Source organism: Silurus meridionalis, chromosome 16, assembly GCF_014805685.1.
Source record: "Silurus meridionalis isolate SWU-2019-XX chromosome 16, ASM1480568v1, whole genome shotgun sequence".
Taxonomy (NCBI): domain Eukaryota; kingdom Metazoa; phylum Chordata; class Actinopteri; order Siluriformes; family Siluridae; genus Silurus; species Silurus meridionalis.
Genome location: NC_060899.1, coordinates 15,059,416 through 15,075,547, shown reverse-complemented (window position 1 = coordinate 15,075,547; position 16,132 = coordinate 15,059,416). Strand labels below are relative to the sequence as shown.

The window sequence follows — 16,132 nt, the reverse complement described above, 5'->3', positions numbered from 1 at the left end:
ATCTATCTACACAAACACACACATGTAAAGTAAAGTGTAAAGAAACGAATAGAATAGTAGAATAGAAAAAAATAAAGAATATACAACTCTGCAAACCAGGTGGTGCTTTCAATCCTGCGAATTGCATCCCGTTAGGTGCTAAAGTCTGATTATTACTTCTAAGCTCTTCCTGGCTTCATTGCTGCCAATGACAACAACAAGCAATGCAATCAGAGATGTAATTATCCATGGTGTTCCTGATCGCATCCGGGGTCATAAAAGCAATAAACAACAAAAATCCTTCAGCGTCTTTGAGTTTGAATGCTTGTAAACAGGATGTGTGATATTCCACATCTACTTGAAGGTCGGCTTGAGCATGTTGACCGAAGCACGAGAATATTTGCAAGATAACGATCTCATTTCTGTGATTTCTTGTACCGCATGGAAACCGAAGGGATTCTGAGCATCAAGACCATATTTGAGCACTTCTTCACTTTTCTTGAGGTTTATAATTGGATTGTTTTCCAAAAACAGAACAAGTGTTACATTTGGTGTCAGAACATCTGCAAAGAAACTTGGTTCCTGTTATCACTTACGCTACAACAGCTATTGTCCAAGACCCCAAACATGAAACACTGATTCCAAAACACTGACACTGGAGGCTCCTTCCAACAGTAAGAAAATGCTACCAATTACACGTTTTTTTTTTCCATCGCAGCATATATCCTGCATCCGTCATACAAATCCATGTGTAGGACCTTGAGGAGATGGTAATATAATCAACAGATTCTGACCAATCATAATTGAAATCAAGGACCTGGTGAAGTATATAGATATTTCCATGAAGGTAAAATTAAGGCATGTTTACACTGTTTGAATAAATGAGTCTGAACAATAGATAACAGAGCGATGTATCCATGATGTCAGTGTTTTTTGTCTTCCTGTGCTAAACACCAGTCAGCATTGCTCTGACTTTACATTTACTAGAATAAAGTTCAGACTTCATGTTTGTTTCAGTCGCTTCGGTGTGGCTTCACTGTAGTAATAATAATAATGCGCCATTGTGTCTTTTGTTGTTGTTTTGGCTGCATGTAGACACTATTGTGCTCAATCAGTGTTGACTGATTTTGTGGAAATTCACAGGCGGGAGGACGTCAGCCCTCATGGCCGGTTTCTGACATCACTCGCAGTTCAGGAGCTGCCGTGGTTTGTTGGGTTTCTGACAGAAAGAATGAACAGACCATCATCCAGTCTTCCTTCCCCAGGTCCCGACCGTAACCAGATCAGTGTCGAATGTCTGTAATTTACGTTTGAGGTGGTGTAGAAAAACACGTGTAAGTACTATTTTTGTCCATAAGGGGTTCATTCAACAACAAATAACAGTCATTTAGGTCTTAGGTCTGCACAACAATAAAAACATTTGCTTTGTGCTGTGGAGAACTTTTGCTTGAGAGTCTACCATTGGTGCCTGGAATCCAAAGGTTTTGAAGTTCATGCTGGGATTGCAGAATTTGTAGTGCTGTTCATACAAGACTTTGAAAAGACCACATTGCTATTGGAGCCCCATTGGTTAGAATGGATCGATTGAACGATTTTCCACCAAAGCAGATCTGTCATTTTATTCAGGTTTATCTTAAAGTGCTCATTTGGAATTATTTTTGTCCCAGATTGGCCATGTTATTGAACATTTTGTATGTTGCTGCTTACCATCAGCCCACTTTTATCTCCAAATCAACATGCCATTACCATATCTTACTTTTCTGTACGTTAACCTAAACACATTCATCACAATCCCTTCTATCATGGGGTCTCCATGAGAAGAACTGGAACTAAAAGAAACTTTCTTTAAAGATATATCTCAAGGCACAGATCTGGAATGAACTAGAGGAGACACAAGATCTCAAGATCTGAAAAAGTTTCCAAGACCAGATTCAAATCAAATCTGTATGAACACATCTGGAAGTAACATTTACTGGATAGTCAATCTCAAGTCATATATCTGGAATGACCTTTGTTGGAAAAGATCAATAATTTTGTAGATTTGATGTGCAGGACCAGAGTTGACATTTCCTCTCAAAATCTTACCTACTAATAGTTAAAGGATCCACTTAGCTGGATGGCTATCTTGAGGATCTTGAGGATCAGATTCATCAATTTGTTGATGGATCAATTGTCAGGACCACATTTGAAATGGATCTGACCTTTAAACTTTCAATCTAAAACAATCCTTGCTTGAAGGTAGGCTCTGTGCAGCAGATCTGGAACTAAACCAGGAAGTTGGAGGGCGAGGTAAGATGACAGATCCAGTTTAGCTTCTGGATTGATAAACACAAGAATAGACTAGTGTGCTTGTTCCAAGACCATGAGTCATGTTTTTTTCGGGAATATTGTCCAAAGTTGAAACCTTAGAACCTGAGTTGAAAACTTAACTTGACCATAAATGGGACTGGCCCTCACCAGAGTTCTTCGAAGGTGCATTATGTCCTCCCATTTGAAAGTCATTGAAATGTAGGATCATATTTTCAAGATTTTGAGTAATGCCCTTTAGTTTTAGAAAGCCTGCGATGCCTAACATCCGAAAACAATATTAACTAGCCAAAGAAATCAATCAGAACTACAACAGCATGTTATTTTCTATGTGACAAGCGTAAAAATTGCCTACGCTGCAGATTTAGAGATTCACCTCCACCGTGTGATGTCTTTTTAAAGCTCCTCCGGATTCTGACAACAAAGCGAGTCGCTCTGTGTGACGTCCTGGAGGATTGCAATTATGTTGTAAATGAGCAATATGTCTCCATCTTGAGAAAGAATCGGAAAAGCAGATAATATATTATATAATGATATATAGCACAGGTCAAAGTGCAATCAAAGCAATCAAATGTTTTGCAATAAACAAGACCAATTTTCTGTGATATGACTTAACAGGGGATAATTGTAGACTCGGCGTCGACTCTGGAAAATATCGGTATCTGTGGTATGTCCCAGTTTCCAATTATAACTGTCTTTTTATCTCTCTATCCATCCATCGTTTGATATATCCATCTATCTCTCCTGTAACAGAAGCTATCGATTTATAAACAGACTCTGACCTGCTCAGTACTTTGAAGTGAATTCTAGTAGTCACTAAAATAAACGATTATTCTAATTGCCTTCAAAATATTTAATATTTAATTGGATCCGAATCTTCCAATTTATAGCATTTCGGAATTGACACCTTTTTATTTATTTATTTATTTATTTATTTATTTTAAGAGATACTCAGCAAATGATTGTCAATTTTCTATATTGTCTATATTGTCTTCTATTGTCTGTGTTGTCTCATATTATATGCATTGTCTCGTATTGTCTGTATTGTCTCGTATTGTCTATATTGTCTCACATTTTCTGTGTTGTCTCATATTGTCTGTATTGTCTCGTATTGTCTATATTGTCTTACATTTTCTGTGTTGTCTCATATTGTCTACATTGTCTCACATTTTCAGTGTTGTCTCGTATTGTCTGTGCGGTCTGATATTGTCTATTTTGTCTCGTATTGTCTATTTTGTCTCGTATTGTCGATATTGTCTCACATTTTCTGTGTTGTCTCGTATTGTCTATATTGTCTCATATGGTCTATTTTGTCTCGTATTGTCTATTTTGTCTCATATTGTCTGTGTTGTCTTGTATTGTCTATATTGTTTTGTATAGTCTAAGCTAAATGTATGTGTGTACTTTTGAGAGTCACCAACAGCTGGAACCAAATTCCTTGTGTGTGTCATGTAGGATTAAAAAGTAGCTTATTTATGCTTAATAAACATAACCCATAGGAAAGTGCCCATAACACTCACCATACATAAAAAAACAGGGCTCCACCCAACACAGATTGAAATTACACACAAACAGCATGAATCCTGAACGAGGAAGTTTATTATAAATGCCATAAAAAGGGATGGAGAACATGTCTTCCGTGAAGCTCGCCTCAAGTGGAGGCCAAAAAAGGGAATGATACCTCTTCAGTGAAATCTACCCCATTTGTGGAAAGCCTAAGCAGCCTACTAAAACCATCAAAGTAATAAAGTTAAGAATATATTTAAAAAAAATACTAATGAGCTTATGCAAAGTAATAAAATTGCTAACAAAATAATAATATAGAATAATCTATGAAATAAGGAAATAGCTAAGTACTCACGCATGATCAAATTGTACGGGCAACCAAGCAAAGTGAAATAATGAAGTGAAACAGTGGTTTACTTCCCACTTTTTGTGGTCCAACCCTCTCGAAATATCTTGAGGATCATGGTCATCAGAATTGACCTTTTGAATGTTGGAATATTTGAATCTTAATGATAGTTAAAAATACTTGGGGGAAGGTTTAACGTCTGAAGATTTCCAATAATGGTAATAACTGATGGTTACTGAGGAGGATCCAGGTTTGGGGAGTTATCAATGTTAAGGGTCAAAATGTATAAAAACAGGAGGAAATGCAAGGTGTGGTCAGACCATCGATGTCATGACATGCGTCTTGGCTTCTTTTGAAGAGACTATTTTACATTTATTGTGTAAGTCCCAACTAAAGTGGGACTCGGTCTAGGAGGACAAGAAATTTCCGACAGTCAACATACTTCACCAGTAAACCTGATTCTGTTCCTTTTGCCCTTGGAAGTACACTACATTGACAACATTTTTATTGACACCTGAGCATAAGATTGGTATGCGCTTTTTGCACATCCTAATCCACATTTGGTCCTTATTTGCTGTTATATTTAACCTCCACTCTCCTGGGAAGATGTTCAACAAGATTTTACAGGGATTTGTGCTCATTCAGCCACAAGGGTGTTAGTAAAATCAGGTACTGATGTAGGTGAGAAGGTGAGGAGGTCTGGGGTGCAGACAGTGTGAAACATAAATCCCAAAGGTGTTCAATAGGTTTTAAGCTGCATAGCAGGAGATCTTCCACTCGAACCTATGTAAAGCATTTCACGGCTTTGTGCACAGGTTCAACTTATTGTTTCATGCTACCATATCCAAAGACATCCTTTCCAATCATGTGCCCTCAACATTATGGTAACTGTTTGATGAAGAACCACATTCTTTAAGATTTAACAGAAATGCTGCAGAGATACAGAGAACAGCTGCACCCCAAAAGCACTTATTGACACAATGTGATAACATTCAATCGTCAAATCATCTTGTTCCTGATTTTCCAGGAAATGTGATATGCACTTGCACTTGTTCATTGTACCTGCTCAGAAATAAAGATATAAAGTGCATGCATTCCAAAAAATTTACAAAGACTGCACAAAACAAGTTTAAATCTTATATATTGTCTTTTATAACTTTTCAGTGTAATTGTTTTGCTTATAGACATTCACTTGGCTCCAGAGCATGTCTTCTTCTTCAGAGCAAAGTTCTTCCAGGGAAAAAAGATTTCACCATCAGATATCCACTGATAGGCTTCTCATAAAACGGGCCAGTGCTAATGTGCCAAGTCAATACTATACCTCATTTCCTCATCCACTTTAATAGGAACACCTGCTCATTTATGCAGTTATATAATCAGCCAATCACGTGATTGCGCACGATGCATAAGGTCTTGCAGGTCAAGAGCTTCGGCTGATGTTCACTTCGAACATTAGAATGGGAAAAAAACCTGACTTTTACTGCATTAAAATGTGGTTTAAATGTTTCAGAAACTGCTGATCTCAGATCAGTCTCGAGAGTTTATGCAGAATTGTGCTGAAACTAAAAACATCCATCGAATGCATATATGAGAGATCAGAAGAGAATAGGCAGATTGTGGTGGATGGGTTTACAACAGTGGAAGACCACTTTGGGTTCCAATCCTGTGAGAAAAGAACATGAATCTGAAATTTCATGGACATCGACTCAAACTGTCATGGATGTTTTTTGGTTTTTACACCATTCTGACACTGAAAATCCCAGAAGATCATATGCTCAAAACGGTCCATCTGGTACCAACATCCATGCGACAGAAACACAGATCACATTTTTTCACATCTTTCTGATGCTTGATGTGAACATTAACTGAAGCTCTTGACCTGTAGGATAATTAGATAACTGCCTACATTCTAACATATTATCATTACTGGAGTATCCACTCATAGGGGCTTTATATACACCTGATTTATGCAGAATAATAGACAAATTAATACATGATATTTATGAGCAAGAATACTTGAAAGGAGTCTCCAGTGCCGACGCTTGAATGAGAAAGTTTTTCTGACAAGGAAAAAATCTTCATTTACAGTAACAATGCTTCATCACATCACCACATTTTGTTGATTTCTTTTCCTGTAACCAGTTGTTTGTTATCTGAATCTTTATCTTTCTAGCTAGCAAGCGAAGCTTTGATCTTGTAGCTAAAACACAGAAATAAAACATAGCACTGGGACGTCTAGTCCTGATATTTTATTGGGACAATTCCAGCCATATGTGGTTCTTCCCCAAATTGTTACCACAAATTTGAAGGCACACAATTGTATAGGACGTCTTCGGATGTGGTGGCATGAAATTCTTAACTTCACTTTTACTATTAGACCCAAACCTGTTCCAGCATGGCAATGTTTCTGTGCACAAAGCCAGCTCTATTAAGATATGCTTTACATGGGTTGGAGTGTGTGGAGGTTCTTGACTGTCCTGCTATAGAGCTCAGATCTCAACTACATCAGTACCTGCCTGTGGCTGACACACAATTGTAGCTAAAAGAGCACAAATGATCCACAAGCACAATCCAAAATGATCTTCCCGGAAGAGTGAAGGTTTATATAACAGCAAATGGGAAAAAATATGGAATGGGATGTTAAAAATAGAGCACATGTCAATCTTATACTCAGGTGTCCACAAAATGTTGTCAATATAGTGTGTGACTACTTTTATAAAAGTGCATGTTTATTTATTTGTATGTTTTGTATAAGTTGTTTTGAAACCCATGTATACACACACAAGCAATTGAACCACATCAATCGATTTTTTTTACATATTTATTTACAAACCATATTTTACAGTTCCGACTGGTGTAAAATCCATATATACAATATAAACCATTTGGAGTGATCCTTTTTCTATATATTTTGTATCCATAAAAACAACACCCACACACACACACATTATATATATATATAATAAAGGTACATATTTAACATTGCCTAAAAAGCCATAAGCTTCAAAAGGCAGCAAAAATAATTATTTACAAATAGAATTGTTTAAAATTGTAAAAATACAACTCTTTAAATAGTTTTTTAACAAAATCCTTGTGTACGAATTAATAAGAGGCCATCTGCACTTTAATTTTGCATTGCACATCACAGACATCCAAAGAATGAGAGCAGCTTCAAAAGGACACTAAAATAAACATATAGCAAGCATAGTCTATTTGCAGCAGAACTTCTTCAGGACCAGGACCTAGGTCTCCAGGCCTAGCTTACTGGGATCTCCTGCTGTTGGAATAGTTCTACAAGTTCTTTCTGGGAAACATTAAATGAATCATCTAGCAGCCTTGATTACAATTCACCTCAGGCCACACAGGAACTTCTACACAGCCTACATCAAGCCCCTTTAAGCAGAGCATATGTTACATTATTCTATGTAATAGAGTCTTATAATAACTATACATTTTGTTACAATGCTACAGACTTGTTCCAGACACTGTTTGAATCTGGCTTTTTTCATCGTCCACAGAAAGTGTGGGGTTGTCGTACATCTCTAAGCCCTTCTTATTGCTCTCTTTCTTGTCTGCTTCTCCATTCTTGCAGCACTTGCAGCAGCAGCAGCAGCGTGTCCCGCAGAAGCCCATCACCTTGGTGACAATGCGATCCCATGGTTTGAGCGAGTGCATTGGCAGGGGAAGGAAGTCCCAGTTACGTAGCACAGGAATCAGGAAGCGCGGGTAGCGTGACTGCATAAAGTTTACAACCAGCACGAAGACCACCAGCACCACCACGGGCACGCCGACCCCCACGAGGACCTGCCAGCCGGCGATGGAGAGTCCCAACACGCTCAGAGGCATAACAAAGAAGCAAGCGACCAAGTAGACGATGGCAAACCAGCGGTATTCTGCCGTGCGGTCACCCAGCGCTTTAGCCAGACGGATGGGTATGCGTGTTAAAGGTATTGGGTACCACAGCATTATGCCAAAGATGTTGAAGAAGAAGTGGCACAGAGAAATCTGGAGGAAATGACATTAGCTATGAGTTTGGCATGATAACATTGAGTGCAATACAAATGGGAGCGATATTTGGAGGGCTTACCTGTAACGAGTTGGCTAGTTTGTCTCCAGGACTTGCCATGGCAGCAAGAATAGCAGTAGTTGTTGTCCCAATATTAGAGCCAAGCGTGAGGGGATATGCTCGCTCAATGCTAATAACGCCAATACCTGAAAAGAAACAGGAAGTTAATTCGGCTTTTGCATTGATTTGTTAATGGAATAAAACTGGGACCATTGAAGAAGAAATTCTACGACCTACTGATATTTTATAGACCGATCAATTATTTGATAAATATTGCAGTGTTTCAGATGACACTCACCAACAAGAGGCGTAATGGCAGAGGTGAAGACGGAACTGCTTTGCACGATGAAGGTCATTCCTGCTCCCACCAAGATAGCGAGGTAACCAGTGACCCATGCAAACGGAAATGGGAAATCTGCAAACAGGAATCCGGCATGTTTAATCAAACCACATGGTTGTGGATGTATTTGTTCCAGGAGTGATAATACAAGGAAACCTTTTGCAGATTCATCCAACAAAGGCACAAGTGTAACCAGCACATTCCTTTGTAATCAGGAATGAAGTGTACCTGAACACTCTTGGTGACATATGACATGTTCAGATATAAGTAGAGCAGTCCAGGTTCACAATGATGTACCTGTTTAACTCATCAGACATCAGGATGCGGAAGCCTGCGCTGACTATCATTAACAGGGTACCCATTTGGACATTAATCCATGAATTTTACTGCCTTTACTTTACAAAACTATTTGGTGCCCTGACAGTTCACCAATGTTGTTTGCCCGATCGATACCAAAGCTCACTATGTCTAAATAAATCCAAATTAATTAGATTTTTTTTTATATTAAATCCTACTTTGCCTCAAGAATGCAAGTTATGCAAAGTATGCAGGTTGATGTTTTGAGGAGCCCCACCTGTGTTGAGCACTTTCTTAATGGCGACCGCCACCTGACCCCTGAGCATGGAGTTGAGCAGCTTGACGATGAGAATGAGGCATGTACAGAGTACCAGCAGGGACAGCGCGAGCAGGATCAGTCCCACAGCCAGGTCTGGCAGAGTTGTCGAAGCAAAAAGATGACCACCTAAAGCAGGAGAGAAGATTTTCATTCAAATCCACTTTGTACATTTCTTTTCAAGGGCTTTTATTTTATGATGATAATAATCAGTTTTTATAATCATGTATTTCTGAAGAGTAGTTAAACATCTTCAGAAGGTCGTAACACACATCCAGTCTCTTCAATAGAATAAACACATTTCGAGAAGATCCAATTCCACTTCAATTAGTACAGACAGGACTGAATGATAATGATGCTATTTAATAACATTGACTCACTAAAATGCTATTGTCCTACTACAACCAACAAACTTCAAGGAGGCTTAAATTTCGCTGTCAATTCCAAACATGACCCCTGTCCAAAAACCTTCTTCTCAATTTGGCTGGGCCTTTTTTTTTGTCTGGTTTCGGGTAGCCCCAGGTAGTTCTGCCCAACTAAAAGAATAGCTCCATTGAGCATGTAAGAGTAGAATGAGAGGGAGGGGAAAACGGGGAAGATGTTTGCCGAATCATGCGCCACTGAAAGAAAACCATTGTCCTCAAGGTGCAGTAATTAATGGGAGTCACGGTCTAATGGTCTGAAGTATGTACACAGGGATGAAAGGCAACAATCAACTTCAGCTGATACAACATCCCACAAAGGACAAGTCACTCACATTTCTCTAAGTTGATGGTCTCTGTTATGTTCTTCTGTGTCCACGTCTGGTTGCCCTCCGTCCAGCATGGGACCCCGACAGTGCAGTTTGCTTCTCCGGGAACGGTGACATTCACAAGATTCTGAAATATAGTAAAGAAAATAAATAAATAAACTGGCTGTCATCATGTCATGGATATGTTCAGCTAAGACACAATGCAGTCAGTGCCAAAGTACATTATATTAGTAACCAGTATTTATCTCCATGCTTTTAAGCCTTTAAACACCTTTCAGTGGCGCACAAACGCTGTTATATATTAACACAAGTCAAATGTTACGCCTTTATCTTGCAGATTCTTCTGCCTTCCTTTGGTTTTTTTTCCTGTGTGAATTTGCAGGAAGATATTTATAGTTGCCATTTTTCCAACATTCCCCAGTTCTTACCACAAAAGACTGCTTTTTGCACCACTTCTTGATCAGACTCTTGTTTCTTGCACTGGGATCACCGATGGCTATGTCACTGATGACAGAACTGTCCAGCTACACAGAGGGAGGAAGCAAAAAAAATATATGAGTCACAAGACCAAAAAACTCCAAAGCTGTTATTTAGATTTAACCAGGGCAGAATACAGGGGGGGGGGTCACGTGCAGGATGAGATCAGTTACAGTGTAGAATTCATACTGAGGAAAATCTGCAACATTTCACAGGGGACGTTCAACTGAGAAGGATCTGATTTCATTGAGAGCCTCAGTGGTCTAATCTAAGATCATGCCAAGTCACAATTAGGTTGCTTCATTAATCTTAAAAGTCCTTCAGTGTAATAGTTCCATCTAACCTCGATGATGTTCTTGGTGAGTGGTTCAGTGATGACTTTAAGCAAATCTGGGGCATCCTGGCCTGTCTGGATGTTAAATGAGTCGATGAGAAGTTTGGTGAGCTTGTACAGGACACCAGTAGCCACTTCCAGAGGCAGCAACACCAAAACAGACAACCAGTTAAAAAAGTCATGTACTGTGGCACCAGCAAATGCCCTGGAACACAAAGATGGAAAAGATATGATTGGTGTATGGTCCATAGATTTGTGGGCAGGATATTGGAGAAAATTGACAATAAGAAGTTGCACTAAGTATGGCTGATATCTCAGACATTTCGCAATACTTTAGGAATTATTTGGAATATAGATTTGCAGGGTTGCAAGTTATGAGCAAACTTGCAGAAAAAAATCTGCCATGCTATGTCTACCTGCGAAACTCGTTACGATCTCCAGCCTGCATCACAGCCACGATGGTGTTGGTGATGGAAGTACCGATGTTAGCACCCATAATGATAGGCACCGCTGACTGCACCTCCAATACTGTAAAAAACAAAACAAAAAAAACACTTCCATGCTAAAGTTATACTGAACACCATTCACCACAAGGCGTGTATAATATACTAGATTTAACATTGGGCTAAAACTAAAATGTGCACTCACATCCAGATGACACCATGCTGACCACAATGGATGAAGAAGTGCTGGAGCTCTGAACCAGCACTGTAACCAGGACACCAATCACGAGCCCAGCCACAGGGTTGGACAACACCACATTGTCCTGAAAGATATCTCCAGCTGCTTTTCCTAGAAAAATATATATAAATATATTTATATATTGCATGATGAAAATGTCACCTATGCCCTGACTCCTGCACGTATAAGAAAATGAATAGATAAGAACATTTCAAGACTTTACACATTAACCAGTTGCAGTTATAGTAGATAACTAGTAGATAGATACAAGCTATGGTTCTCTTATGACATTCCATCTGACTCATGAATTTATCTCATTTACTTTTAATAATAATAATAACAAAATCCCCAAAAAGTTCTCGACTTACCACCAACAAGCTGAAATGCCGAACTCAGAACATCCAGTGAGCAGACAAACATGTAAAGGAATCCAAACAGAAGAACGAACCTTCCGATCGACATAATGACTTGGAGAACTTTTCCCTTCGTGTCCAATTCTGCACAGAACATCCAAAAACAAACAAAATCCTGTTTCATCCTCATCTCGCTTTTACACCCAAACCTCAACGTAAGCACCAGAAACTGACATTGCAGCTCACCTGACCATTTCGGCCCCACACTCTTCAGCTCGGGAAGGTCCCATGGGTTGCTCGATTCAGGATCCAAATCCACGAGAGCCACGGTGGAGTATGCTGGAAGCACCACCCCATCTTTGGATGTGTCTGTATCAATGAGAAGAAATTTTTAGAAGGCAGGAAAAAGGATAAAAAGAAAAACATGTTTTATTTTTCTAAAGATACGTACCAAGATCAGGTGGAGAGACTGAAGTTTCACTTCCAATTTCTGGCCGTGGAGCCATTGCCTGGAGAATAGTGACAAAAAAGGATATATTAGGCATAAAATTACAAATATTTATATCATAACAGTAGTCTTTAGAAACCTACGGACCTCAGAAAATGTCTCTCACGTCATGCTGTTAATATAAAACACCTGCCTATGTGTTACTGTATCACAGATTCTATAATAATAATAATAATAATAATAATAATAATAATAATAATAATAATAATAATAACAGCTAATTTAATAATGATAGAATTAAAAATATTTAGTTTTTTTTTATATTTGTATCTAATTTAAATTTTTTATGTATTTATTTGTTTATTTATTTATTTATTTTTACTCCAGCTTTTCCACTGGCATAGAGATTAATGGCATTATTACAAATACAGCATTATTAGGAATATGATATGAGGAAAACCCTTAAAAAGGGTCTTTTTAACCCACACAAATCCGACAGAATTGCTTTTATGAGTCAATAAGGTGAGAATAATGTTTACCTGAGCACATATACACCTTTTTATAAGAATATTTACAGATTGAAAGTGGATCAACAGTTAAAACGGAATAAGTAAAGAAGCCCTGCACCTTTATCGTTACCAGAGAAGCAGATTGAGTGGATAAATAAGTGTATATCTAAATGTTTATATGTGTGTATGTATTACTTTGTGAGTTTGATATTAAAGAAAAACTGTAGAAAAAGACGATGTATATATTATTATATATTATATATACCTGTTCTTACCTGCTGGATTGAGCTTAAAGGAGCTTTAAGTCCTGAGCAGCGAAGCAGGAGTCCACCTGAGGTACCTGAAGGAGTCCGGGCGCGCGCTGCTTTTTTATGTAAAGCACACCTGACGCGCGAGACCTCACCTACACCCCCCGCCCCCTCCCCTCACCCCTCCTCTGCCCCACAACGGGCAGCAGATCACAGAGCGCGCGCTCTGCAGCCGCGAGGAGGCACGTTATAGATTTACGAGCGCCAATAAAGAGCCTTTGGACAGTGTTTAGATTCAATGATGTGATAAACGAAAAATGTTGTAACGCTGCAAGATGAATTTTTTTTTTTTTTTTTTGCAAACGTCTCATCAGTGGAAAAAACAATTAAACCCGTCGTTTATTAGTGGAAATATGATTGCCCGACTTCTCGAACAATTCAGTGCGCCCTCTGCTGGTAGCAGGAGGAAAAACCTCAGTATTTGTTATTAATCTCAAAGGGAAATTGTAATTTTACATATTCCAGTTTGTCTCATGACTGGGGATTAAGAGTGCAGGGTCAGCCATGGTACAGCAGCCATGGAACAGATAGGGTTAAACGCCTTGCTCAAAGGCCCAACAGTGGTTGCTTTGCAGGGTCAGTCAGTGTACGGCAGCCTGAAGCAGATAGAGTCATGGTACCGCAGTTCTGGAGCAAATAGGGTCCTCAAAGCCCAACAGTGGCATGGGGATTGAACCCCCAATTTTATAACCAGTTACTCAAGGACTTAACTATTGTACCACCACAACATCTAACCACTGCTCCACCTATCCATTTTAGTGCACCTGCACATTTTGATGAAGTAATCATTTCATGCATCAGTGTCCATGACTGTCCATGTATTATTGATGTAATTTGTGTGTAATTATACTGTGTAAGGTTGCATAAATGTTTTACAATTGTGATATTTGTGCACTTTAAATATTACATTACCTGTTTACATTACATTTGTGAACCTATACTGTCATTCTGCTACTTTTAGTTTCTCCACAACATCTTTATCATCACTTTGGATTTGTGAATCCTGAATTAATATGTAAATCTATTGTGGTACATTGTATTTGTGCTTTAAACCTTTCATCCATATTTTAATTTAACATAAATTCTTTTTGATATTTTGCCGTTTTTGTTTGTTTTAGTGGTGCATTAACCCTGAAATGAACATGCTTTTTTTAATTTTGCTTAATAATTTAATATATAAAAATGCTGAAGCTTATAAAAGATTATACAACAATTACGTATCTTAGTCTCTCTTTATTATACCTACTGACCTGTGCGTTACCTTATCAAAGTGTACATGCTTCAAGGACACAAACTCCTGAGAGACTGAAATTGTTTATTGGGTTTTATTATAACAATATTAAAAACATTAAATCCAAAAGCTTAGAAAATGCAGATATACAGCAAATATCAGTGAATAAGGAATTATACAGTACATCACTTTTAGACTGCACAATATTTATGAATAATATATTAATATATATATATATATATATATATATATATATATATATATATATATATATATATATATATATATATATATATATATGTATATATTAAATTTTTAGATTAGATTAGATAATATATTGCTATTACTATAAACAGAAATCGGGTGGATATATACAATGGTAAGTTAGGAATATATATATATATATATATATATATATATATATATATATATATATATATATATATATATATATATATATATATATATATATATATATATATATATATATATATATATATATATATATACTGTATATATATATATATATATATATATATAAATTACATTTATAAATATTTTATTATATTAATAATAATAATAATATTATTATTATTATTATAATTATTATAATTATTATTATTAATAATAATAACTATTGCCATAATAATTACCCCTATTTCAATCCTCCTTCCTGTGTATTGCATGTATCTGACATGCACACAAGACATTGGACTTGTGACTGAAAGGTTAAAAGTTCAATACCCAGCAATGCCAATTTGCCACTGTTTTGGCCCTAAAGCAAGGCCCTTAAAACTCAACTGCTCAGTTGTATAAATGAGAATTGTAGGTCACTATTAATAAGGACATCTGCCAAATGCTGTAAATAAAAACCCATTACGAAAATGTGAAGAAAAAAAAAATTCAAACACGCACAATGTGATTTACAAAGCCACAAAGAAGCTGTTTCTGGTTCTGTTTCACTTTTAGGTCAGGGTATATCACTGCTGCCTGCAGGACCCTGTGATCAGGGTTCATCTCTTATCGGCTTCTCTCATGAGGGGTGCCGATTACTCCAGATCTTCTTCTGCTCATCTCCCAAACCCCACCCTGTCCACTCTGTGTGAGTTTCCTTCACGTCTTATGCATGTTTGTGTGTGAGGGGTGACACTTCTTATGAGCAATGTTTAAAATAAAATGAAATAAAAGGATTTCATCCAGCTGTCTCTGACCCTTTTTTAATACTCTGCTTCAAAATGAGGGAGAACCTTGTTTGATATAGGCTTAGCAGTTTAAGATATAAAATCTCATGTGAATGATCCCTTTAATTTAGTTTCATTTTACCATCCAGTGTGACATTACTTAACCTTTTCATATGTAAAATTTCTAGGGTGACCAAAACACTAAAATAGCACTATATCGATTTGCAATTAGTTTTTATAACTGAAATCATGCCATTATGTTGGGTTGCTGATTAATCCCAGATGTTTGATGTTGGATGTAATGTAGTGGAGTTGATGAAGCTCTCATGCCCTTTGGATTATGCATGTGTGGCCTTATCAGCTAATTACAGTAATTATCAATCCTCATCAGTAGCTTATGTTAATTATTGCATGACAGACACCAAGTCTTCTTTCGAAGCAGAATCAGTCGGCACCCATGCGACTTGCAAGAGATGCTAGAGTGAGTCTTCTCAAAATATTTTATTCTGGAGAGAGCGCAAGACCCAAAAACATCAACATCTGAACTCGGATCTAATCACAAGTCACAGCTGTGGACTTTTACTGACCTGATATATCTGAGATTATCTTCTGAATTTGTTTTTCTTTGGCACACTTTCTTTTGACATTAAAGTTATTTTACACCAGCGTGCATTATCTAATACTGTGGACCATAAATTCACA

The 16,132-nt window shown here is 37.5% G+C and overlaps 1 protein-coding gene across 2 annotated transcripts; it reads right to left on the bottom strand.

Moving 5' to 3' along the window:
• Nucleotides 1-6,941: 6,941 nt before the first annotated feature.
• slc34a2b (solute carrier family 34 member 2b) lies at nt 6,942-13,075 on the bottom strand. 2 transcript variants are annotated; one of them, XM_046868944.1, is made up of 13 exons: nt 12,986-13,075; nt 12,205-12,262; nt 12,000-12,122; nt 11,769-11,897; nt 11,368-11,511; nt 11,136-11,247; nt 10,729-10,924; nt 10,337-10,432; nt 9,915-10,035; nt 9,119-9,286; nt 8,503-8,619; nt 8,226-8,350; nt 6,942-8,143 (listed from the first exon to the last, which is right to left on the bottom strand). In XM_046868944.1, the coding sequence occupies exons 2-13, from the start codon at nt 12,257-12,259 to the stop codon at nt 7,604-7,606; spliced, it is 1,926 nt and encodes a 641-aa protein (XP_046724900.1). In that variant the 5' UTR covers nt 12,260-12,262; nt 12,986-13,075; the 3' UTR covers nt 6,942-7,603. The 2 variants fall into 2 exon arrangements, with proteins under 2 accessions (XP_046724900.1, XP_046724901.1); XM_046868945.1 differs by having other exon boundaries at nt 12,976-13,054.
• Nucleotides 13,076-16,132: the final 3,057 nt, after the last annotated feature.

What these genes read in the sequence shown, in the direction of transcription:
- slc34a2b (XM_046868944.1), bottom strand. Translation starts at nt 12,259, where the DNA reads ATGGCTCCACGGCCAGAAATTGGAAGTGAAACTTCAGTCTCTCCACCT. An exon ending in GGCATTTCAGCTTGTTGGTG is followed by an intron (nt 11,512 to 11,768) that starts GTAAGTCGAGAA and finishes ATATTTTTCTAG; the next exon opens with GAAAAGCAGCTGGAGATATC. An exon ending in GACCATCAACTTAGAGAAAT is followed by an intron (nt 9,287 to 9,914) that starts GTGAGTGACTTG and finishes CTCCTGCTTTAG; the next exon opens with GTGGTCATCTTTTTGCTTCG.